The following is a 26,138-nucleotide window of genomic DNA, read 5'->3' as shown; positions in this document are numbered from 1 at the left end:
AAATCCACAGAACAAGGGGGAGAAAATTCTGCATTCTTTGGACGTACACAGACAACTTAGATTCTATTTGGACAAAACTAAAGTTTTCAGAAAGACTGGGCAATTACTAGTGGCATATGCCACAGTATCACAAGGAAAGGCTATCTCCAAGCAGACTGTTTCAAAGTGGATAGGTCACTGCATTCGGTTCTGCTACTCACAACATGGCAAACCAGTGCCTAAGGGCATTAGGCCATATTCAGCCAGAGCTGCAGCCACTTCTGCAGCCTTTCTCAGGGGAGTGCCAACCAAAGACATTCTGGAGGCTGCTACTTGAGTTCAGTGCATACCTTTACAAAACATTACAGTCTGCCTCTTTACTCTAAATCCAGGGCAGGCTTTGCCATTGCAGTTCTGCAGGACCTCATAGCCGCTCCTAATGCTGTTTAGCTCCAGCCTCCCCACCATAGCTTTGGGATTCTACCCAAATGTAGTGACTGCAACAGTGAAACACGAAGAAAATAGTACAGTTGTGTACAATTACCATAAATGTAGATGTTCGAGTGTATTCACTGTTGCAGTCCAGGTTACCCACCCGCCATCCCCCTTATTTTTGTTGGAACTTATTTTTACTTCTCTAATCTATACAACCTAGATGGTGTATTTGCTTATATAGGAAGGTAAAACTTATTTTGGTGCATGTATATTTTATTTACCTAATTTTAGCCTTCCCTTTTGGGGGCACCTGACATCTGGGGCAAGAAAAACTAAATAAAATGGCGTTGGCTGCATCTTTTATACCCCTGACGACCTGACGTCAGGGAATAGGCGACAGCAACCGACACAGGACCCAAGACTTTGGAATTAGGGCCAACTGGGGGCAACCTGCCAGCAGGATAACCCAAATGTAATGACTGCAACAGTGAATACACTCAAACATCTACATTTATGGTAAGTGTACACAACTGTACTTTATACATAGTTGTCTAATAGGAGCGTCGGGATTTGTAAGAGGAGAAATTTTTCATGAATTTTGGAATGAAGTGGAAGTATAGCAGTGGGCATAGGGTTGTACCGTTCAAACGAGGTATCAAAATTATGTAAAGAAGTGATATTGGATTTCTTCCACAGAGAAGGGTTTGCAGGATTCCTGTTAAGTGTGGACACTGAGTAGGTGTCAGCACCCAGTTTGTCTGTAGTGTACTGTATGTTAATACAAACCAGGTTTTGTTTGAAATGCATGAGAAACCTTTATTTATTTAATTTATTTATTGCATTTGTTTACCGGGAAAGTCCACTGGACCTGAAATGAGCCCATTTTCAGTGGCGGCCCGGGAAGAAAAGCTCCACATTTAATTACATACAGGAGAGTTTACGCAATAATAGAGTATATGAAACAGTAGTATTAAAGTTATTAACACACAGCATAATTTTGATAATATGGAATACATTTGATAACTGCAGTGTCAAATAGTTTTATAGTCATGATTTGAGTATAGGAATAGAAAAGTGTAGATATGTAAGTAATAGTATTGGCAATGAGAAGAAGTTAACTTAACTGGGAAAGTGAAGGAGGCAGAGGCATAAGGTAGGGATAAAGCTTGCTACAGTGACAACAGGAGGAGTTAGTCTGGTAGAGAGAAGGGGAAGATAAACTAGTGATAGAGTGGAGAATAGTAGGATTTAGAGGGAGGATCAGGTTTTGTGGTTAGCTGTCAGGGTGCAGGTGCAAATCCAGTGTGAATATGATTGAGTTCTTGCATCTGTATTTGATAACAAATGTATAAGTAACTGTTGGTCCTGGTTATGTGCATGACTGAAATGTATAGATGTTAAGTTGTCTATCTCGCCTTCATTCTTGCTGGTTGGGTACGGAGCCGATCCTATGCTCCGACTCGGCCATCTTCAAAAGCTCGAGAGCTGCTTACTGGCTCGAGGCCCGCCCTATATCCCATGATGCCTGGCGCTAGATACCCAGATTTCGTTTGCCGCTTCTGCTATGCGGTTGTGTTTACTGGCTCAGGTCGTATTTTTTTCTCTCTATTCATAATATTTAGGACTCTTTTGTACTTCATTAGATATACACTTATTGTTATAGCTTAGCTGTAGGTTATATGGTAGTTTGTTAGTGTTAATCCCCCTTAAAAACTTGTTTTCTCCTTAGAGAGTTTTCCTCTCCCTCCCCTACTCCCGTTTGCCTTTTCAAAGTAAGCCGTTTTAGTTAGAGGATGATCATTGTTTTATTTTTTTAAGGTAGACAAAAGTTCATTAGAAATTGTGGTAGTTTGTAGGTCTTATATTATATAGTGTGTGTGTGTGTGTGTGCTGTTAGGGTGTGGTAACTTGTGTGGTTTGTGTGTATATTTTTCCAGTTACCTACTCTCCATTATACTTGTTTGTATTTGATTTTCCTTCACAGGAATGTCTAAAGACACACAAGTGTCGGGATTCAAGAAGTGTCTCATGCTGTCAGAAAAGGTCTCTGACAGATGGTCACACTTCTTGTGTCTACTGCTTGGGCTCCCTACACCTGCAGGACTCTTGTTCGGTGTGTCGCGCCTTTAGTCCAAGAGTCCTGCAGGAGCATAGGAATAAGCTTATCCTTAGGGGTTTGCTTAAACCTGCAGGATCACCGGCCAAGACTCAGTCAGTGAAACCTTCTAGGCCATCGAAGCCGTCTGCTCCCAACTTGGAGCCGTCGCTTGGTATGGCTTCTGCTTCAACTTCGGTTACGGCTGGAACCGAAGCACCTATCTCTATGTCAACTTCGGCTCCGACTGGAGCTGAAGTACCTATCTCTCAGTCGGCCCTGACTCTTCCGTTGGAACCGTTAGGGAGTCAAAAACGCTCCAGGTCACCATACTTGGAGTCGATACACTCGGCTCCAGGATCACCCTTACTGGAATCTGAGCATAGTCATCGGTCACACTCTTCTCGGTCGTCTAGGCTATCTGACCATGATTTGGAGAGAGTGGTGAGCAGGCTTTTAAAGTTGCAGGCCCTGGCAATGATGCTATCCAGCCCCCACTCATCAGGGCTCGGCTCTACCTGTTTCTCCAATAGTTCCTCCTTCAACTCATCCCTTGAGTTCGGAGCCGGAACATGCTGTGGCTGGAACCGTGGGTCCTTCGGCGCCGATACCTCCCCTTTCAGTTCCGTCTGCTCCGATCTCTTCCATGGTGCTGTCCTTGGAAGGATCTGGGCGCCAGGACTCCCTCGTTGGCTCCGAGGGGGCGAGCAGCATCGGACCCTTGTCCGACCCCGTTCTCCCTCTCAGAGCTTCGACGCAGGTGAGTTTGGCTCCTACATCGGCTTCGGAGCCGTCTCTCTTGGTGCCGGGAAGGATTCCAGTCTCTTCGGAGCTGGAGCCTTCTCTGGTATCGGGAAGGGGTGCCTTCGAGGTCATGAGGAGTGTGCTGACATCTGAGTCAGCCTCACTGTCAGCCTCATCGGCTCCTCCCCCCATGGTGCCTGCTCCTGCCTCTGCCCCTCCTCCAAACCCCAAGCGTGGGGAACAAGCGCTCCAGGGCACCCCATTGGGTGCATCTTCCTCTTCCGAGACCTGCCCCGTTCATTCAGAGGAGCACCCTCGAAAGAGGAAATGCAAGAGGAAGCATGTGGACTCCCCTGAGTCTGTCACTTCAGATACTGACTTGGAGGAGTCAGAAGGGTCCCAGAGATCCCCCTCTGAGGATGTCTCCTTCTCAGACTTCTTTGAAATCCTTAGGCAGAGGGGAAACTGGACTACCCTTAACCCTTCCAAGGATGAGTCGGTATTCCTGGACCCGTTTGGTTCCCAACCCTCCATCTCCTGGGTGTCTCCACCTTTCGATCCACTGATGTTGGTGGTGGCTCGAAAGGCATGGTCAGCTCCAGACTCAATGGAACCAACTTCCCCATAGGCCCACAAAATTCATCACTGCCCCTCAAGACAAGCAATTTCTGACCAAGGGTGTTCCCGTTGATGGTAGCAGCGGCCACTAAAAAGGAGTTGGCTGAAACTTCATCTGTCCATCCCCCTAATAAGGAATCTAGGACGATGGACAGATATGGGACGCGGATGTTTTCCTCAGTGACCTTTTCCATGAGGTCTCTGAAATATTTGTGCCATTTCACCCGCCTTCAAAGGGATCTCCTTAAAGAGCTACGAGATACCCTTCAAGATCCATCAGCTGCGGTGGCTCAGGCTAAGATTGCCTCCCAGCTGGCGACTCTAAATTCTGTAGTAAACTCCTCCATGCGGTTCATCTCTTATGCAGCCGATGGAGCGAGTAGGGCCGCAGGCACAGGTGTGGCTTTGCGGAGACACGCTTGGATGCGATTATGCAACTTTGCGGAACCCTTCAAGGCGTCTTTCACCAACACCCCCTTTGATGGTTCTGCTCTGTTTGGACCACAGGTGAAGGATACCTACCAGGTGTGAGCAGGAAGGCAAGACTCTCTCTGCCGTTGGAGTCCGTTTTTCCACTCCCAAGACTGTATCCCAAGGGTCAGAGTGGGAAGATGTGGTTCCGGAAATCCCAGGGAGCCGTGCCTGACACACGTGGAGAGCTCCCCTCCAGGAGCAGAGGAGGGAACAACAGTAGATGCCGCCCTAGGGGCAAGGGGGCTCCGCAAAATCAGGGCCAAAGAGAATCCTTCTCTGAGAAGCCCTTCCAGCATCCCTGAAGTGCTGCCCAACTGTATCCCTTCGGAGGCAGTCAGGGAAGATTATCGCTGTACCCAAAAGCCTGGCAAAGTATAACACAAGACAAATGGGTACTTTCTGTCATATCCGAAGGCTACAAAATCCCCTTCTTTCGCACTCCACTCTTTTCCAAAAAATTCGTTCCAGATGTTCCACCCAATCTAAGGGATCAAGCAGTTCAAGAAATTTCAAAACCGCTTAGAAAAAGAGCCATCCAGTCAGTCCCAGAAGACCAACAAGGATCCGGAACTTACTCAAGGTTCTTTTTGGTACCAAAAAAAGACAGGGGACTGGAGACCCATTCTGGATCTCAGCAGACTAAACAGGTCTGTTCAAAGAACGAAGTTCCGAATGGTCACGCTACAGTCCATTTTACCCTTTCTGAGTCAGGACAATTGGATGTGCTCTATAGATTTTCAGGACGCGTACTACCATATCAAAATGCACAGACGCTCCAGAAGATTCCTCCGCTTCTGGCTGGGAGCCAGTCATTATCAGTTCAGAGTGCTGCCCTTTGGTCTCACCACAGCCCCCAGGGTGTCCACTAAATGTTTGGCAGTAGTCACCGCTAACTTGAGACGGCAAGGATTCCAGGTGTTTCCATATTTAGATGACTGGCTCCTTACTGCAACCACCAGGCATCACCTGCTGCGAGCCAGAGACTACACCATCCAAACGTGCTCCACTTTAATCATCACAATAAATTTCGAAAAGTCTGCATTGTCACCTTGTCAATCTATCACCTTTATAGGCGCAAATTTAAACACAAAAGACATGTCAGCGACTCTCCCAGTAGACAGACTGTTAGCCATTCGACGACATGTGCAGGTCTTATTAGGTTGCAAAAAGATTCAGGCCAGATTTGTCCTAAAAACAGTAGGTCTCATGGCAGCGGCTATAATACTAGTCCCCCTTGCACGTTTTCACATGAGGATTCTTCAGTGGTTGTTGTTCACACAATGGTCATTCCAGCAACTCCCAGTGTCTCGCATGATAATGATCACACAGTCATGCAAAAACCAACTTGTTTGGTGGATGATTTCCCCATCATTACACCAGGGCAGACCATTCGTTCTTCCTCCTCCAGTAGCTACGGTGACCACTGACGCCTCCCTGATTGGGTGGGGGGGGCATTAGAACAGTCCAAGGCACCTGACAGCCTCACGAGTACCATCTGCATATCAATGTCTTGGAGATGAGAGCCCTGCTTTTAGCATTGCAAGCTTTTCAGAACTCTATTCCCACTGGGACCATTGCAATTCAAACAGACAATATGTCAGTGGTATGGTACATCAACAAGCATGGCGGAACCAAGTCATACCCCTTATGTCGGGAAGCACTCAGACTTTGGCAGTGGGCGATCTCTTCTCAACGGTTTCTGATAGCGCACATCCCTGGGAAGTCCAACGTTATAGCAGACAGGCTGAGCAGAGCAATTCTCATGCCTCATGAAGTGGTCCCTCAATGACTGTGGCGGACAAAATCTTCCGCAAATGGGGTCAGCCTTGTTGCGACCTTTTTGCCACCCACTTCAACACCAAGTGCGACAATTTCTTCTCTCTCCTCCCTCTTCCTGGACACCTCCCCAGAGACGCTGTAGTTCACGATTGGCCCCAGGAACTTCTTTATGCATTCCCTCCATTTCCCCTGATTCCCAAACTAATTCAGAAAGCTACCACATTGGGATGCAAGATGATCCTCATTGCCCCTTACTGGCCTCGACAAATTTGGTTCCTTTTCCTGCATCATCACCTTCTGGAGCAGCCCTGGACCCAATTCCAGACGACCTGATCCATCAAACGGGTGGGCTGCACCAATCTCTTCAATCTGTCCAGCTAACTGCTTGGTTTCTCCACTTCCGACCTTAGCCAGGCTTCCCAACATCTCCCCTTCGGTGTGTGAAATTATCTTATCCTCTCATAAGTCGACCACTAGAAAAACTTATGCTAGCAAGTGGAAATGTTTTTCCTTATGGGCAGAGAACAGGAATATGGATCCCTTTTCAGCCCCTCTGCACCATATGTTAGAATTTCTAGCAGAACTTTTTCGAACAGGATCCTCTTCTGCCACGATTAGAGTTCAGCTAGCTGCAATTTCAAACTTTCATACGGGCCTATCTGATTCCAGCATCATATCCCATAAGCTTTGTAAAGCCTTTCTCAAAGGGACCACTACTCAGGCCCCCAGTAAGAGATCTCCCGCCTCCGTGGGATCTGAATTTGATTTTAGCTTCCCTGATACTGCCCCCCTTTGAACCGGCAGCTTCCTGTTCCTTGAAGTTTCTTTCTTGGAAAACCCTTCTTCTGGTCGCAGTTAAGTCAGCCAGAAGAGTTTCTGAACTTCAGGCTCTTTGTGTTCGTCGTCCTTACCTAGTTTTTCACAATGATAGAGTTTCTCTTCGGACTAACCCTTCCTTTCTTCCAATGGTTACTTCTGATTATAATTTGAATCAGTCCATTGAACTACCTGTGTTCTTTACAAATTATTCCAACAAGGCAGAATACAAGTTGCATCAGTTGGACGTCCACAGACAATTACGCTTTTACTTGCATAGAACCAAGCAAATCAGACCAGTTGTTCCTGTCTTACGCTGAGGGAAAACAAGGCATACCAGTGTCAAAAGTCACCTTATCTAGGTGGTTGACTTCTACTATTACTTTTATATATCAGTTAAGAAATAAAGAGCTTCCTGCTAAACCCAAAGGTCACTCCACCAGAGCTCTAGCTACTTCTGTGGCTTTTCAGGCCAGATTGCCAATGGAAACTATTTTTGCGGCAGCTACATGGGCTAATCCACATACCTTCACTTCACATTTTAAGCTGGATGTGGCTTCCAGAAGCAGAGCTGATTTTGGTTCCACTGTTCTGAAGAGTCTGTTCAGATGAGCCACACAGGATTGAGGTGCTAGGGACGCTGTCCCAACCAGCAAGAATGAAGGCGAGATAGACAACTTAACATTAAGAAGTTATGTACCTACCATAACGTTCCATGTTAGTTGTCGTCTTCTCACCTTCTTTCTTGCGTCCCACCCTCCATCCCCCTATCCTAGTAGACAGAGAAGAGTTCCTTAGGTTTGTTGATCACTGGCTGAGTCTTCTCTGGCTATTACTTCTGACTGTCGGTCTCTCCAGTAGGTTCCTGTATCCTGCTAAATTTACTGTATTATTATAATTGTTATTATTATGTCTGTAGTAGGTTACCAAACGAGATCTGAGTATCTAGCGCCAGGCATTATGGGATATAGGGGGGGGCCTCGAGCCAGTAAGCGGCTCTCGAGCTTTTGAATATGGCCGAGTCGGAGCCGGGGATCAGCTCCGAACCCAACCAGCAAGAAAGAAGGCAAGAAGAAGACAACTAACATGGAACGTTATGGTAGGTACATAACTTCTTATTAATGGACTAACCACAGAAGAATTTCAAATGGCCTGTTAAGTTTTGGTAAGTGTGAGCACGATATTTGCTACGTGGATGTTTAATACCATAAGCTGTGCCAGAATTGATAGTGTTGCCTTTCATCACAAATGTCTCTGTTAATGCAGTGTATAGTGCTGGTGTTTCATTTATATTTACTGTACCTATGCATACATATGCAGTGGATATAAAAAGTGTACACACCCCCTGTTACAATGCCAGATTTTTGTGATATAAAAAATTAGACCACAATAAATAATTTCAAAACTTTTCCCACCTTTAATGTGACCTATAACTTGTAGAATTCAATTGAAAAACAAACACATCTGTTTGGGGAAAATATATATAAACAAATGTACAATAAGCTGGTTGCATAAGTGTCCACACCGTTAAACTAATACATAGTTGAAGCACCTTTTGCTTTAATTACTACATTCAGTCTTCTTGGGTACACACCTGCCTTCAATTAGAGAGACTCTGATTAACCCCAAATAAAGTTCAGCTGTTCTAGTAGGATTTTCCTGACCTTTATTCAGTTGCCTGCTACAGCAAAAGCCATGGTTCGCAGAGAGTTTACAAAGCATCAAAGGGATCTCCTTGTTGAAAGTTATCAGTCAGGAGAAGGGTACAAAAATGTTTCCAACAGTGACATTGCAAAGAACTGGGCGTCCCTCCAACATTGAGGAAAATCCCTCCAACATTGAGGAAAAGACAGCAACACTGAAGGAGCTACAGGAATTTACTGGTCGGTGTACTACGTGACAACAATCTCCAGTATTCTCCATATGTCTGTCCTGTGGGTTAGGGTTGCAAGAGAAGCCTTTTCTTACACAGAAAAACATTCAGGCCCGGATAAAATTTGCAAAGCAATACATCATCTCCCAAAAGCATCTAGTAGCAGGAAACAGAAGAAGTCACCACGAATAACAAAAAGCCTCCGTTGTAGTATAAATTAAAATCCGTTTAATGTAACAAGATAAAAATGAGCGCTTTTTAGCTAGCCTGCTTATCTTCAGATTCCCAAAAGCATGTGGGAAAATATGTTATGGTCTGATGAGACCAAGGTTGAACTTCTGGCCACAATTCCAAACGGTACGTTTGGCGCAAAAACAACACATCTGAAGTAGGGACTTCATTTGTCAGCAACCTGTGGGTCTTGGATCCGATATCGGATCTGAGCCGGCTACTTGTTTCAAGCTAATGGATCCGAGCTCTTAGCTCCTCCTCTCACCCATAATCCCCTGCCAACCCTCCATGACCTCAGATCTAGTTTGCCACACTTGTGGATAGCTGGATTCCTTTCAGCTCGACTAGTAATTGTCATTTAAGTGCGTTTTTTTCTGTCAAACTTTCTTCTTTTTTACGAAAATATAAAGTGTGTAAGTGTTAGGTACCCTGTAGTGTAAAAATATTTTTCTTTTAATTAGTTTTCCCTCCCTTTGCTGGTCGTTAGTGAGTGTGTGTTGTGTTTTGGGGCCTGTGTGTTTGTGTAACACTAGCTTTTCTTTTAAGTATGGCTGAGGCCCCAAAAGCCATTTTTTTCTAAATGTACCGAGTGTGGCCATAAGCTCTCCCCGGCTGATGGCCACGCTCGGTGCGTTCGGTGCCTTGGGGTTGAACACCTCACCTCAGGCTGTACCATTTGTGTAGCGTTCAACCCCAGGGCACTGAAAGAGCGGAGGTCGAAGCTGGTCTTGGCGGGACTTTTATCCCCGGACTCGGCTCCGGCCTCCGCTGCTCCCATGACACTACCACAGGCTGTGGTTGCTGCCACTCCTGCCCCCCTTTCTTCGGCCGGGACTCAAACTCTCGCTAAAGCGCCGGACAGGGAGGCCAGGAGGGAGAAACGGAGGGAGAAGCACCACAAGCGGTGGGCCAAGGCCTCCGCTTCGGCCCCGCCAGCTAAGCAGGCTTCTCCCTCCACTGCTTCTAGGTCTCCTCCTCCTCGGCTCCGATCCCCTCGTTTCTCCCCAGGGCCCGAGGAGGAGGAGGCCCGATCTCCATCGAGGCGGCATTCCAGGCCTGCCTCGGTGGCCTCTTCGAGATCGACGTTCAGCATGTCTGATGCAGACTTGGACCGGATGATGCGAAGGTTCATCCAGGCCCAGCTGCAGATGGGAGTGCTCTTGCCTCCCCCCCCCCCTTTGGGGGGGAGCTCAACACCTTTTTTCCATCCTATTGCTCCTTCTCCGACCAGCTATCTGGGCTCGGAGCGTTCGGAGCCGAGCAGCGTTGGAGTCGTGAGTGGGTTGGCGCCGACAGTACTTGGTACTTCGGATCCGACCCTGCCCTCGAGCCTGTCGGATCCGATCTCTCGGAGCCGTGGCCCGAGCTTCGGATCCGAGGGATTGTGTGCCTTCGGCACCGTCCAGGTCGGAGCGCACTGGTCCTTCGGATCCGATGGTCTCTGTGCCGGTTCCGATTCCTTCATCGGATCCGAGTGGGAGCCGACTCTTGGAGCCCAGAGAGAGTGGTTCCCCCTCGGTCTTCGATGTAGTGGAGAGGGCTCTGTTGAGAGCGTCCGGACCCCCGGCCCTTGTCTCGGCTCTACCCTGCACTCCCTCTCTGCTGGGCCAGGCTTCCATCACCCGGCCAAAGGGACAGCCTGCTTCAATGTCCCAGATGGTTCCATTGGAACAGGATTTTGCTGGCGAGGCCTCCTCGGACAGCCCCCCCGAGGAAGTGCCCCGCAAGCATAAGTGCAAGAGGAGGCACTTGGACTCCCCTGAGTCCTTAACTGAGGACACGGACTTGGATGAAGGGGAAGACTCCCCAAGATCACCCCCTGAGGATGTCTCCTTTGGAGACATCATGGAGATGCTGAGGATCAGAGGTGGGTGGTCTGCCCCCAAGTCTTCCTCCAACGAGTCCGTGTTTCTGGAGGCATTCGAAGCAGGCCCGTCTACCTCTTAGGTGTCCCCTCCGGCCGACCCCTTGGTGGACCTTTTTACCACCAGGGCGTGGAAGGATCCGGACACCGTGGAGCCAATACCCAAACGCCCGGACAGAATACTAAGCCCCCCCTCAGACCGGTCGCACTGGAGCAAGGATCCCCCGGTAGATGCCATGTTGACGGCGGCAGCCACGAAGAGGGAACTAGCTGAGGAGTGCCCCTCAGTCCATCCACCAAGCAAGGAGTCCCGCTCGATGGACCGCTTAGGGAAGCGAGTTTTTAGTTCAGCGACCTTCTCTGTAAGGTCTCTGAACTATATGGCACATGTCATCAGGATGCAGCGGGATCTTATCAAAGAATACGCTGCCTCCCCCCCTGAATCCATGTCGGCGGAGGACAAACAATTGTACTCCACCCGAATGGCCACTCTGAGATCCATTTCAAATACCTCTATGCGGCTGTTGTCCCACGCCACTGAGGGAGCCGCTAGGGCTAGCGGAGCAGGCCTAGTCATGAGACGTCAGGCCTGGCTCCGTCATTGTGACTTTACGGAGCCCTATAAAGCGTCTTTTGCGAACGCCCCTTTCGATGGTTCTGCCCTGTTTGGCAAAACGGTTCACGAGACGGACGGGAAGACATTGTCTGCCGTCTGAGTCCGCTTCTCTGTGCCCCAGCGGTCCTTTTCGAAGAACCAAAAGGGTCAGAAAAAAGATGTGGTCCGGAAATCGCAACATTCCCAACCCGCTCTGGACAAACCAGTCCTTCCATGGCAGAGGGCAGGGAGGACGCCGCCCCAGGGGCAGAGGGGCTCCAAGAAAGGGTTGCCCGACTGCTGCACTCTGGAGGCAGTTGGGGGGTGCTTCTCGGAGCACCTAGCGGCATGGGAGTCCATCACAACAGACTGCTGGGTGCTTTGAATTATATCCAGACGGTTCAAAATACCATTACTTCATGTCCCCAAATTCAAGAACCTCCCCGATGTACCACCCGATCAGAGGGAGGCTGCAGCCGCAGAAATTCAGCAGCTGCTAAGAAAAAGAGCCATCCAGCCTGTCCCCCAAGACCAGCTCTGATTAGGGTTCTACTCCAGGTTTTTTTTGGTGCCAAAAAAGACGGGGGACTTGAGACTGATTCTAGACCTTTCCCGCTTGAACCTGTCGGTAACCAAGGAAAAATTCCGAATGGTCACTCTTCAATCTATTCTCCCCCTTCTAAGGGAGAACGATTGGATGTGCTCTATAGACCTCAGGGATGCGTACTACCACATTCTGATGGACAGACGATCCAGGAGGTTCCTCCTCTTCCGGCTGGGAGCCAGTCACTACCAGTTCAGGGTCCTTCCCTTTGGCCTCACCACAGCCCCCAGGGTGTTCACCAAGGTATTAGCAGTGATTGCGGCCCACCTGAGACTCCAGGGAATACAGGTCTTTCCGTACCTGGACGACTGGCTCCTGACCGCCCCAACAAGGCATCTACTTTGCTCAGCCAGAGATTTCTTTCTCCGCCATGCCCCACAGTTAGGCATCACCATCAATGCCGACAAATCCCTTCTGGCTCCGACACAAGCCATAGAATTCATAGGAGCCAGAATAGACACCAGAGAGCTACGAGCTTTTCTAACGTCCGAAAGACTTCGGAATTTGCAAATCCATGTGCGGGCTATCCTCCAATCAGAGACCCCACCAGCGGAATTGGTCCTGAGGGCACTGGGCTCCATTGCGGCAGCGATAACGCTCCTTCCATGCGCCCGTCTGAACATGCGGGTACTGCAATGGACCCTTCTAGTACAAAGGTCTCTCCTGTTTTTTCCTCTTCATCACCCCATTGCTATCAGCAAGGCTTGCAGGAGGGCTCTATTATGGTGGCTCCATGCTTCGGACCTCCATACGGGCCGACCCTTCTGCACCTCTCCCTCTCTCGCCACGGTGACCATGGACGCCTCCCGCCTCGGGTGGGGGGGCATTATTCAGGCAGGACGGTCCAAGGCACGTGGAACGATGCAGAGACCTCCCTGCATATCAACGTTCTGGAGATGAGAGCGGTGCTGTACACGTTGCAAGCACTTCAGAATCTCCTCCCCATAGGAACGGTTGCAATTCAGTCGATTAACATGTCAGTTGTCTGGTACATCAACAAACAGGGGGGAACCAGATCTTACCCTCTATGCCGCGAAGCCATGAGAGTGTGGGAATGGGCGATCTCCACCAACCGCTTTCTGATTGCAACGCACATTCCGGGGCGGACCAACATACTAGCGGACAAACTCAGTCGCACCCTTCTTACCCTGTACGAGTGGTCTCTCAACCCACTAGTAGTGAAGCAGATATTCGCAATATGGGGGAAACCCTGCTGCGATCTTTTTGCCTCTCCCTCAAACACCAAATGCGGCAATTTCTTCACTCTGATTCCCCCTCCAGGGGAAACTCCAAGAGACGCTCTGGTGCATGCTTGGCCACCCGGTCTACTTTATGCCTATACTCCTCTACCCCTGATGCTGCAACTCTTACAGAAAGCCTCGCGGTTGGGGAGCAGGATGATCCTCATTGCCCCATTCTGGCCTCGGAAAATTTGGTTCCCTTACCTGTGGTCTGACCTAGTGAATCCTCCTCGAATTCTGGATCCCAGTCCGGATCTAATCTCCCATCCGTCGGACTTACCGACCCCAAATCTGGACAATCTGAAGTTGACAGCTTGGTTGCTCCAGTTCCACTCCTAGTTAGGACTCCCGGTATCTCTTCACCAGTCAAAGCCATCCTTGTGGCAGCACATAAGCCCTCCACCAGGAAAGTGTACCGCAGTAAATGGAAACGTTTCTCCATCTGGGTGGAGCATCATAATCTAGATCCCTTTACGGCTCCTCTTCCATCCATATTAGACTTCCTAACCGAACTTTTTCAGGAAGGCGCTAGTTGCTCAACTGTCAAAGTGCAATTGACGGCCATCTCACATTACAATGTGGGACATGATACAGGGCCTTTGATGTCGGCCAAGTTGTGTAAAACCTTTCTCAAGGGCACCTTTTTGCTTAGACCCCCTATAAAAGAAGCCGTACCACCGTGGGATCTTTCACTAGTTCTTCAAGCCTTGACTGCTCCACCTTTTGAACCTGCTGCTTCAGTAGATCTCAAATTCTTGTCTTGGAAAACAGCATTCCTTGTAGCCATTACTTCTGCGAAAAGGGTTTCGGAGCTTCAAGCTCTTTCTGTGAAGCCTCCTTATTTGATCTTTCACCCGGACAGAGTGTACTTCAGGATCAATCCCTCTTTCCTTCCCAAAATAGCATCAGAAACCAATATAAATCAATCCATAAATTTACCATTTTTCTTTCCTAAATATCAGAATAAAGGAGAGTACAAGCTGCACTCATTAGATGTTCATAGGCAGCTACGTTTTTATACTCCTAGAACGGCTGGTCATAGACAATCCGACCAGCTGTTCGTTTCCTTTGCCAAATTTAATTTGGGGAAAGCAATATCAAAAGTATCTCTATCACGCTGGATTTCACAATGTATCCTATTAGTGTACCAAGCCTCTGGGAGACCCGCACCTGAAGGAGTTCGCGCACATTCCACTCGTTCCATCTCTACTTCTGCGGCCTTCAAGTCTAGAGTCCCATTGGATGATATTTGTTCGGCAGCCACTTGGGCCTCATCTCATACCTTTATTAACCACTACAAACTGGACGTGATTTCTAGAGGGAGAGCATCCTTTGGCTCTGCGGTGCATCGCAATATCCTTCCATGATGGCCATCCAAGGTTCAGGTAGCTGGGGACTCTGTCCCACAGGTTGCTGACAAATTAAGTCCCTACTTCAGATTAAGAAGTTATGTACTCACCATAACGTTCCATCTGAGTAGGTAGCTTCATTTGTCTGCAACCATTCCCCCCTCCTTCCCCCTGGCCTTCTTCGGATCTATCTTGGTTGGATACCCTTTTTGGGTACATATTGAGGGGCAAACTCGATCTGAGGTCATGGAGGGTTGGCAGGGGATTATGGGTGAGGGGAGGAGCTAGGAGCTCGGATCCATTAGCTTGAAACAAGTTGCCGGCTCGGATCCAATATCGGATCCAAGACCCACAGGTTGCAGACAAATGAAGCTACCTACTCAGATGGAACGTTATGGTGAGTACATAACTTCTTATTTGCATCACCAGAACAACATAATCTCCATTGTGAAGCATGATGGTGGGAGTATCATGCTTTGGGGTTGCTCTTTGGCTGAAACTGGGGCTTTAGTCAAGTTGGAGGGAATTATGAACAGTTCCAAATACCAGTCACTTTGTCTAAAACCTTCAGATATCTGCTAGAAAGCTTAAGATTGAGGAATTCACCTTTCAACATGACAATGACCCCAAGCATACATCCAAATCAACAAAAGAATGGCTTCACCAGAAGAAAATTAAAGTTTTGGAATGACCCGCCCAGACCTAAATCCAGTAGAAAATATGTGGGGTGACCTGAAGAGGATTGTGCACAAGAGACCTCGCAATCTGATAGATTTGTAGCACTTTTGCAAGAAAGGGTGGGCAAATATTGCCAAGTCAAGATGTGCCATGCTGATAGACTCCTACCCAAAGAAGACTGTTGTAATTAAATCAAAAGGTGCTTTAACAAAGTATTAGTTTTAAGGGTGTACACACTTATGCAACCAACTTATTGTACGTTTTTTATTTATTATATTTTTTTCTCTAACAGGTTTGTTTGTTTTTCTAGTGAATTGTACAGGTTATAAGTCACACTATGGGTGAGAATTCCCAGATATGCTCAGAATTAGTCCAAAATGACAAAAAAATATACCGAACCCACAGACATTGCCAACATCCTAGCTGACTGGTTCAGCGCAAACTTCTCCTCCCCCCTCCCCACCAAAAGGTCAAATATCTATCCCAGCAGAGTGCTGCCCCCCTGACATCTCAGATGCTCCGGTAAGAGCCACCCTCTCCAAAGCAAAAAACACAGCATCAGTGGGACCAGACTGTGTCCCGGGATGCGTCCTACATGAACTCCAAGAAGAGCTAAACCCAAACATAAAACTACTGTTCAGTCTCAGCCTTACTACAGGATATGTACCCAAAGAGTGGCGTACAACAACGGGTGGTCCCTCTCCACAAAGGTGGTGCCTCAACGGATCCTGGAAACTATTGCCCCATAAGCTTGACTAGCTTGGTCTGCAAAGCTATGGAAAGGATCATCATGGACCTTATAAATAAAGATATTGGGGACCTACAGACACTGGATCCTACCCAGTTCAGCTTTGTTAAGGGCAGATCCTGCCTCTTAAACCTGGTCGATTTCTTTGAAACAGTCACCAAGGCCATTGACTAGGGGAAGGTGGTCCACACAGCCTACCTGGACCTCGCAAAAGCCTTCGATACAATACCCCACTCGGGCATTATAGATGAGCTCACCAGCTTAAATATAAACCCCTGTGTGTCACTAGATGGGTTGCAAACTGGCTCAATGACAGAACCCCCATGGTTAGAATTGCTGGCTCTATGTCAGACTCCAAACCAGTTACAAGTGGCGTCCCACAAGGCTCAGTCCTGGGACTTCTCTTGTTCGGTATATATTTCTCAGAGGTACAGGCCAACACGGAAGGACTGTGGCTGACCAAGTTCGCAGATGACTGCAAACTGGGTGCCATAATCGACTCTCCAGCCGACACAAGCATCCTCCAAAAGGGCTTCATAGAAACAGACAACTGGTACCAGAGCCATGGTCTCAAGCTAAACGCCAAAAAGTGTATAGTCATCCCCTTTGGCAAAAACAATGAGCCCACAAATTACCACATAAGTGGTAATCCATTAAGTACGGAAGAAATAATTGGGGACCTGGGGACCCAAGTTGATAGCAGTCTCTCATTTGACAACCATGTGGCCAAAGTGGTTAGAAAAACATTTTATATAGCCCACCTAATCATGAAGGGATTCGCATCTAGATCAAGGGAGGTCATCGTGCCTCTTTACTCATCCCTCATCAGGCCCATAATTGAGTACAATGCCCCTTGTGGGATGTACCTTACCAGACATCTGCAGCAACTGGAAAGACCCCAAAAGTACCTCACCAAGAGGATCAAAGGGTTCAAACAGATGCCATATGCTGCCCGGTTAAAGAAACTCCAGCTTTACTCAGTGGCATACCGCCTGCTCAGAAGCGATCTGTGCCTGACGTATAAAGCCATGTCCAACCCGGAATTAATGGACATGCTGCACCTCAGAAAATCCAAATCCCATCGAGCTACGCGCTCGAGAGACTTTTGAACCTCAGCACTGAAATAAATAGGACATGCTGGAGGGACAGATTCATAACCCAGAGGCTCCCTTCACTCTGGAATAAAATCCCAGTCCAGGTTAGGCAGAGTCCCTCATTGACTCTCTTCAAGAGGAATCTTGATGAGTGGATTGGGGATCGTAGGTTTACCCCGGATATCACTTCTGTGTCACTGTTAGACAGAGGCACAGTATACTAACCTCGAAAAAGGGCATAGCAAAATCAATTTAAAATGGGTGGCGAAAGCCAAACACACTCTGGCTAGGCTTATAAATGCCCTAGGGCAGATAGCCTAGTATGAACCTATGAAGGTGGGAAAAGTTTTGAAATGATTTATTGTGGTCTCTCTTTTTTAAGGTGCATACACTTTTTATATCCGCTGTATTTGCATAACATTGTATGTATAGATGGATGCCTGTATGGGTGTAAGACATTTGGTTGAATTTTCCCTTCACTGAAGGGGGGAAAAAAGCTATTACAGATGATGGAACTGTATTTGATCAAAATATACTGGTGATTTGTACGTGCAAGATTCCAGAACAGTGGAGAATGGAATCTGCCCTTTCTTCACTATAGTGTGGTAGCAGAAGGGGCTTGATTCTTGGTTTTTGTTTTGAGCATAAATGCTCATTGAATTTGTTGACATTTGGAAAATTCACCCTTTTAAAGTCATACATACGTAACACACTCATGCAGTCCCCTTCTCTCGCTGTCTCTCTGCACAGCTCTCATCTATTCAGATTTTACAGAATGTCCAGGTCTTTTTCTCATAAAGTTTGTGGGTTTTCTCTTAAATCACAAGAATGATCCCAGGAATGAAGTCACTAAATGACACAAATTTGAGTTTCAGACTTCAAATCCTACATAAAATGCATGTTAAAACAAATCATGTTACTGTAACATTTTTCTAAGTTTATAAGAGCAGTAATTAAAATCTGTCCCTGTTTTTAGGCCTTTGTCCCTCCATTTTGTCAGATTTTGTCCAAATTTATTGCAGTAAGAGGTTGAAAGTTGTCTCTCTGTCGCGCATGCAATCTCTCTCTGTATGGGCGCAGTCTCTCTCTCTTGCTCAGGTGCAGTCTGTCTCACATGCACAGTCTCTCACTCTCTCTCATGCGTGAACAGTCTCTCTCACTCGCCTGTCAGTGCAGTCTCTTGCTCTCACTTGTGCAGTCTCGCTTAATCTCTGTTGGGTGGGCACAGTCTCTCGCTGTCTTGTGCAGTCTCGCTCAATCTCTGTTGGACAGGTGCAGTTTCGCTCTTTCTCAGTCTCACGCATGCAGGAGCAGTGTCTCTGTCTCGCGTGGGTGCAGTCTCTCTCACTCTGTCTTGCATGTGCAGGCGCAGTCGTCGCTCGGGTGGGAGCAATGGGCACAATAGTGTTCTCTTGCCCAGTCTTGCAGGCACAGTCCTTTTTGCTGTTGCTCAGTCTTCTAGGTGCCATCTCAGCCACTGTTGTGCATGGGTGGAGTCTCTCTTGTGGGTACAGTCGCTCTCTTGCTCAGAGGCACAGTTTCGCTCGTACTGTATCTCACATGCCGGTGCAGTTGATCTCTCGCTTTCAGTCTTGCTTGTGGGCTCAGTTGCGCTCTCATGCTCTACCTCGCTCTATAGTGCGCAGTCTTGTGCAGTCACAGTACATTTCACACAGTCTGTTGCACCCTAGCTGGCTGTCGCTGTAGCTTGCACTTGCGCTCATGCGGGCACAGTCTCTCGCGCTCATGCGGATATGTGCAGGCTCTCTCCCTCACTCATGGACGAGCAAGCTTGGTCTTGTGTGCAGGCCAAGTCTCTCTCATCTGCGCGTGCGCAGTTTCACTCCTGCACAGTATCTGTCCCGGGTATGGGCACTCTTTCATGTGCCCAGTCTTGCATGGGATCAGTCTGTCTTGTGTGGGCGCAGTCTCTTGTCAGCGGGCTCTGTCTCAGTGTGTGCACAGTCTCTCGTGCTCTCTGTCTTGGGCATGTGGGTGCAATCTCTCTCGCGGGCTCTCTCTGGCACGTGGGCACAGCCTGTCTAGCAGGCTGTCTCGGGCATGCACTCAGTCTCTCTTGCAGGCTCTCGGGCGTGCGCTCGCAGGCTCTTTTGTGGGGGCAGTCTCTCGCATGCAGTTTGTGTCTTGCACACATGCAAGCAGAGTCTCATGGGCGCAGCATCCATCTCTTCTGTGCAGGAGCAGGCTCTCACGATGCGCTCTCATGCTGTCAGGTGCGGGCCCGCTCTTTCGTGACAGGTGCAAGCAGGTGCAGTTTGTCATGCGTGCGGTCACAATCTCTCGTGCGCAGGCGTGCAATCGCCTGCGTGGGTGCAGTCTGTCTCTCGTGCTGTTGTGCAGTCTGTCTCGTGCATGCACGAGTGCAGTCTGTGTCTCTCATGCTCTTGTGCACAGTCTCTCATGCACGGGCGCAGTCTCTCTCTCGCCCATGGGTGCAATTTTTCTCTCTCTCGTGGGCACATGTTCTCTCTCTCTCTTGTGCGGGCCCAGTCTCTCTCTCTCTCTTGTGCGGGCCCAGTCTCTCTCTCTCTTGTGCAAGCCCAGTCTCTCTCTCTCTTGTGCGGGCCCAGTCTCTCTCTCTCTCTCTCTCTCTCTCTCTCGCTTGCGCGGGCCCAGTCTCTCTCTCTCTCTCGCTTGCGCGGGCCCAGTCTCTCTCTCTCTCGCTTGCGCGGGCCCAGTCTCTCTCTCTCTCTCGCGGGCCCAGTCTCTCTCTCTCTGTTGCGCGGGCCCAGTCTCTCTCTCTGTTGCGCGGGCCCAGTCTCTCTCTCTGTTGCGCGGGCCCAGTCTCTCTCTCTCTGTTGCGCGGGCCCAGTCTCTCTCTCTCTGTTGCGCGGGCCCAGTCTCTCTCTGTTGCGCGGGCCCAGTCTCTCTCTCTCTGTTGCGCGGGCCCAGTCTCTCTCTCTGTTGCGCGGGCCCGGTCTCTCTCTCTGTTGCGCGGGCCCGGTCTCTCTCTCTGTTGCGCGGGCCCGGTCTCTCTCTCTCTGTTGCGCGGGCCCGGTCTCTCTCTCTTTCTCTGTTGCGCGGGCCCTGTCTCTCTCCCTCTCTCGCATGGCCCTCTCTCTCTCTCTCTCGCGGGCCCGGTCTCTCTCTCTCTCTCTCCGGGCCCGGTCTCTCTCTCTCTCTCTCTCGCGGGCCCGGTCTCTCTCTCTCTCTCTCTCTCTCTCTCTCTCTCTCTCTCTCTCTCGGGTCTCTCTCTCTCTCTCTCTGGGCCGGTCTCTCTCTCGTCTCTCTCTCGTCTCTCTCTCTCTCTCTCGCTGCAGCTCTCTCTCTCTCTCTCTCTCTCTCTCTCTCGCTTGGGCCCAGTCTCTCTCTCTCTCTCTCTCTCTCGTGTGTCTCTCTCTCTCTCTCTCTCTCTCTGGGCCCAGTCTCTCTCTCTCTCTCTCTCTCTCTCTCTCTCTCTCTCTCGCGGGCCCAGTCTCTCTCTGTCTCTCGCGGGCCCAGTCTCTCTCTGTCTCTCGCGGGCCCAGTCTCTCTCTCTCTCGCGGGCCCAGTCTCTCTCTCTCTCTCTCTCGCGGGCCCAGTCTCTCTCTCTCTCTCTCTCTCTCTCTCTCTCTCTCTCTCTCTCTCTCTCGCATGGGCCCAGTCTCTCTCTCTTTCACATGGGCCCAGTCTCTCTCTCTCTCTCTCTCTCTCTCTCTCTCTCTCTCTCGCTTGGGCCCAGTCTCTCTCTCTCTCTCTCTCGCTTGGGCCCAGTCTCTCTCTCTCTCTCTCTCTCTCTCTCTCTCTCTCTCTCGCTTGGGCCCAGTCTCTCTCTCTCTCTCTCTCTCTCTCTCTCGCTTGGGCCCAGTCTCTCTCTCTCTCGCATGGGCCCAGTCTCTCTCTCTCTCTCTCTCTCTCTCTCGCTTGGGCCCAGTCTCTCTCTCTCTCTCTCGCTTGGGCCCAGTCTCTCTCTCTCTCTCTCTCTCTCGCATGGGCCCAGTCTCTCTCTCTCTCTCTCTCTCTCTCGCATGGGCCCAGTCTCTCTCTCTCTCTCGCATGGGCCCAGTCTCTCTCTCTCTCGCATGGGCCCAGTCTCTCTCTCTCTCGCATGGGCCCAGTCTCTCTCTCTGTCTTGCACGGGCCCAGTCTCTCTCTCTCTTTTGCATGGGCCCAGTCTCTCTCTCTCTCGCATGGGCCCAGTCTCTCTCTCTTGCTTGCACGAGCCCAGTCTCTCTCTCTTGCTTGCACGGGCCCAGTCTCTCTCTCTCTCTCTCTCCCGGGCCCAGTCTCTCTCTCTTTATCTCTCTTGCTTGCGCGGGCCCAGTCCCTCCCTCTCTCTCTCACCCACTTGGGCGCAATCTCTCTCGAACACTGCTTAGTCTCCAGCATTGATTCTGACATAATTTTGTGTATTTTACCAGTGTTAGTATAGGCGAAACTTCTTTGTTTAGACAGCATTTACACGTTAAGAATTGGTTTACGGTTCACATTTTTAGGTAAGATTTTGTAGCAAACCCTTTTAGGTTACATTTAATCACCTTACCATATACATTACCAGTTTCTGCAATTTGTGATGTAAGAATTGGGTTGGTTTGCCTTTTACTTTGTTGGTAAGGATGGCTCCTGAAATTTTTCTCAGAACTGAAAATCCCTGGCGTGACATCATGAAACACTGAACTCTCAATTCCTTGTTGCCTAAGTTAATGAGTAGTCCATTGTATTCCTTGCTCTAAATGCATTAGGACTTGGAGTTTCTTGCGTCCTAGAAAGGGCAAGTTGTCAACTAGGGCTTGAAAGTGGAACATTTTACACTGATAGTTAACATACATGAGAATGTAGTAGTGACTCCTCAGTGTAAGTAAGCTGCTCTTCTAAAAACGTAAGTTTTGATTACCCAAAATATTATGTAAATAATAAATATGTAAAATGACATTTTGTATGTGTGGTTATAGAGATAAACTGAGTAAACAGTAAAGTTAAAAATGAAATATGTTTTTTTTGCAAAGTTACTTGAGTATAAATTGGAAATTAGTTGTAAAGGAAACGTACTTTGGCGAGTGACCAGTACACTTCAAGCGCATTATTTATCTGTAGTCACTTTACCTAACATTTCATTGTTGCTTACAGTATTTTTCATTCATCTTTTTTGTAAAACACACACACACACACACACACACACAGTTTTACAGCTGCTGTGAATTGCTGTTTCTTAGTGTCTTTTTTTGGGTACCATCACAGTGCCCAACTGTTAGCCTATTTACTAACAAATGTAAATTATCCAGGCATTTGTACACTATCAGTACAGTATCCTTACAGAGTTAGTCTTACACCAAATCTTGAAAGCACTATAAATTCACATTGCTATAGCACTTAGATGTGACCTACTTTTGTTCATGAAATTGACTTCCCTTTTACAGGGCAAACACACTGTGATTTGCGTACTACTAGAACAACATGTCACTAAGCAAAGAATGGTAGTTCTTAAAACTGACATCTGCAGTGCATCAAGAATTTAAAATGTTGTGGTATGATGCAGCTTATTTCAGGTGGGGTAAAATATTACAGTTGAACCCTACAAAAGCCAGAATTAAAAAAAAAAAAAGTCTGTAGTTCAGCAGAGAGAATTTTTTGTAAACTGTTTTTGTAGCAAGTGAGTAAGGCACACACAGGAAACTTAAGTATAAGGGGAAGGAATTTTGCTTTGCATGCACTGTATAGTTTATAAATATGTGAATGGAAAGCTGTTACTTTTCTTGGGAGTAGCACTTTTTTTTTCATCCTGTCTGCAGAGTTGTAAGACAGGCCTGATAATGTGAAGGCTTCTTGTTTCTCCTGTTTGTGTTGTGAACAGGTGCAGTGCTGTGGACATAAACATATTGTTTATAACTAAATGTAAATGTAACATTTTCCAGGTAAATTTGCTTTTTTCATAGGCCAAGAAATCCATTGTTTTATTTTTGGAGCTGAATGTTACTGGCACATGCTGATATAAAAAATCAATACTTTTGAAATATTTTAATGTTGCTTAGTCACTGAAACTGAAGGTAAGCTTTGCAGGCAAGGTATGGTATAGAAAGTGTGTTCAGTCTTATCTCCTCCTCATCCTCATTTTTCAATCTGTTCTCATTTTGTAGGTCTGAATATTTCCGAAACTTTGTTGACTCATGTCTTCAGAAAATTCCTCAAGACAGGCCAACATCAGAAGTGCTGCTGAAGGTAACCTTTGACATACTTTGCATGTTCTTCCTTCACCTACCCTAGTTTAAAAAGATTTTTGGAGTTTTTTTGTTTACCCCTGCCATCTTGCATTTCACTGTTTTAGTACTGTGTTAAGCACATGGTAGGAAGTAATTTCTTTGGAAGATGCAACTTCACACTGGCCTGCTAAAGAGCTGTTCATTGAAAAGTTTCTTTAGTCGCCCTTTTTGAAGCTGTTCATTGAAAAGTTTCTTTAGTCGCCCTTTTTGAGCGACTACTCTACTATTGCCCACAACCTGTAAAACAAAACAGGTCTTCCCCTGCACAGCGTGAGGCAGAAAAGAACTTTGCCCTTTTTGAGCGACTACTCTACTATTGCCCACAACCTGTAAAACAAAACAGGTCTTCCCTGCACAGCGTGAGGCAGAAAAGAACTTCGCCCTTTTTGAGCGACTACTCTACTATTGCCCACAACCTGTAAAACAAAACAGGTCTTCCCCTGCACAGCGTGAGGCAGAAAAGAACTTCGCCCTTTTTGAGCGACTACTCTACTATTGCACACAACCTGTAAAAACAGAACAGGTCATTATCTGGTCATTTTAGTATAGACTTTAAAGTAAAGTATTATTTAAGGGTCCTCAGCACTAGCACGAATCTTCCTAGGCTTACCCAAACAAAAAATCCAAGCTTGTTTGCATATACGCCACTTAAACTAAGAGAACACACTCTAAAACTAAGGCAAACCGCTATAAAATTTTAAAAACAAGCTCCCAAAGCATACGAATTGAACCTGATGTTTGTTTAGATGAGATTACTCACCTGCAAGTTTATTATTCAGGAGTTACATCTTGAAACCTGGGCTCTAGTGGCTTAGTGTAAACCCCCACCCCCATTCTATCCCTGTTACAAAGGTTTGAAATAACCCTTGTCTGGTGCCTTTAATTTCAAATCCCTAGTGCTGTAGGACCTTGTTACTGGCCTCTACCTCCTGAGGTATGTATTAAGCTGTTATTCATTGTTCCTAATAGACTGTTAAATGTATTTAAGTTGAATTGTGTGATTTAATAGTAACTGATGTAACTCTTTTTTGCTACATAGCTACATAATGCACTATTGAATGGCATGAATATTGTAGCTACTTGTTTCTTTACAGGGCTGTTCATTAGAGTGAAAATTGAGAGCCTTCTGTATATTTTTTGAGAAGCAGGATATTCAACATTCTTTGACTCTCAGTCATAAGGCACTGTTGCAGTAAAATGCTAATGTGTTATAATGATTTATGCTATATGTAAAGATATGTGAAGATTTTACTAACATAGTTTATGGTTTCCTCGGGTAGTCTAATGTTGTTTAAGCTACACAGCTGCTTCTGACTGCCTCTGAAATCAAGCTCTCTCTCTATCCCTCCCAGGTCTTCCCCTGCACAGCGTGAGGCAGAAAAGAACTTCGCCCTTTTTGAGCGACTATTCTACTATTGCCCACAACCTGTAAAAACAAAACAGGTCATTATCTGGTCATTTTAGTATAGACTTTAAAGTAAAGTATTATTTAAGGGTCCTCAGCACTAGCACGAATCTCCCTAGGCTTACCCAAACAAAAACTCCAAGCTTGTTTGCATATACTCCACTTAAACTACAGAACACACTCTAAAACTAAGGCAAACAGCTATAAAATTTAAAAAACAAGCTCCCAAAGCATAGGAATTGAACCTGATGTTTGTTTAGATGAGATTACTCACCTGCAAGTTAATTATTCAGGAGTTGCATCTTGAAACCTGGGCTCTAGTGGCTTAGTGTAAACCCCGCTCCGCGAGCACTCGCTTCGCTCGTGCTCGCTCCGCTCCCCGCCCTTCCCCCTATTCCCACCCGCCCCCAGTACTCATACTTTTATAACCTCAAACCACTCCCCCTACTGTCCACTAACTTCCTGTACCTCACTACCGCCCTCTAAGATCAAACGGAATATGACACCACCCAGGAAGCTTATCATACTAACTCTTTTTCCCCTCCTACTTGTCCCTTACCTAACTACCCTATATGAAACCTGGTCTTACATAGGCTTCCACCACCCAGGCTACCAAACCAACCCCTCCCCCATAATTACCAACAGAGGCCATGACTCAACTCCCTACTCACCCACCTTGTTAGAACTCGAACGCTATGTAATTATCAAACCTACCAATATTAGGCCAAATGATAAACATTACTACAAACTTGTACTCAAAGCCCTCAAATTCATTACCACTCTGAATCACAGACTAGCCACAGATGGTGATATCCACCCCAACCCTGGCCCTTCCCCTCCACTCAATTCTAATTCCACCCTATCCTCCCCTCCACTTCTCAATCTAAACTCTAGACCCTTTAACTCTCTTCTGACCTGTCATCTAAACATCAGAAGTGTAAACAATAAGATTCATAACCTACATGCCCTTTTAGCTACTTGTTCCCCAGACCTACTATGTTTCACAGAAACCTGGCTTAAACCAAGTACGAAAGACACACAGACAAATCCCACCAGGGTATGATATACTAAGAGCAGACCGAATAACTCGTAAAGGTGACGGTGTAGCCATACTCTACAAAAATACATTACAAATCTCCCTTGCCTCTCCACAACCCCTCCTAACAAACAATGCCGAAATTCTACTTGTAAAACTTCAACCAAACAAACATAAAAGCATAAATATAGCATGTATTTACATCCCCCCAGGCAACAATAATAACAAAACCTTAGAGGACTTTCTCCACTGGTAAACTCAAACTCACCCCCAGGAATCCATA

General features: G+C 47.4%; 1 protein-coding gene across 1 annotated transcript in view; it reads left to right on the top strand.

Annotated features, from left to right (window-relative positions):
* Positions 1 to 26,138, top strand: part of TAOK2 (TAO kinase 2) — a gene marked incomplete in the record, with an annotated part of 2,530,163 nt that overhangs the window by 1,108,855 nt on the left and 1,395,170 nt on the right. The window contains 1 exon segment of the mRNA XM_044086327.1: positions 23,292 to 23,373. Within this exon segment, the coding sequence (XP_043942262.1) occupies positions 23,292 to 23,373 (82 nt within the window).

The sequence above is a fragment of the Protopterus annectens genome, chromosome 10.part0 (assembly GCF_019279795.1).
Source record: "Protopterus annectens isolate FY-2018-M chromosome 10.part0, PAN1.0, whole genome shotgun sequence".
NCBI classification, from domain to species: Eukaryota; Metazoa; Chordata; order Ceratodontiformes; family Protopteridae; genus Protopterus; species Protopterus annectens.
The sequence above is the reverse complement of the archived record's forward strand: the minus strand, read 5'-3'. Positions and strand labels throughout refer to the sequence as shown.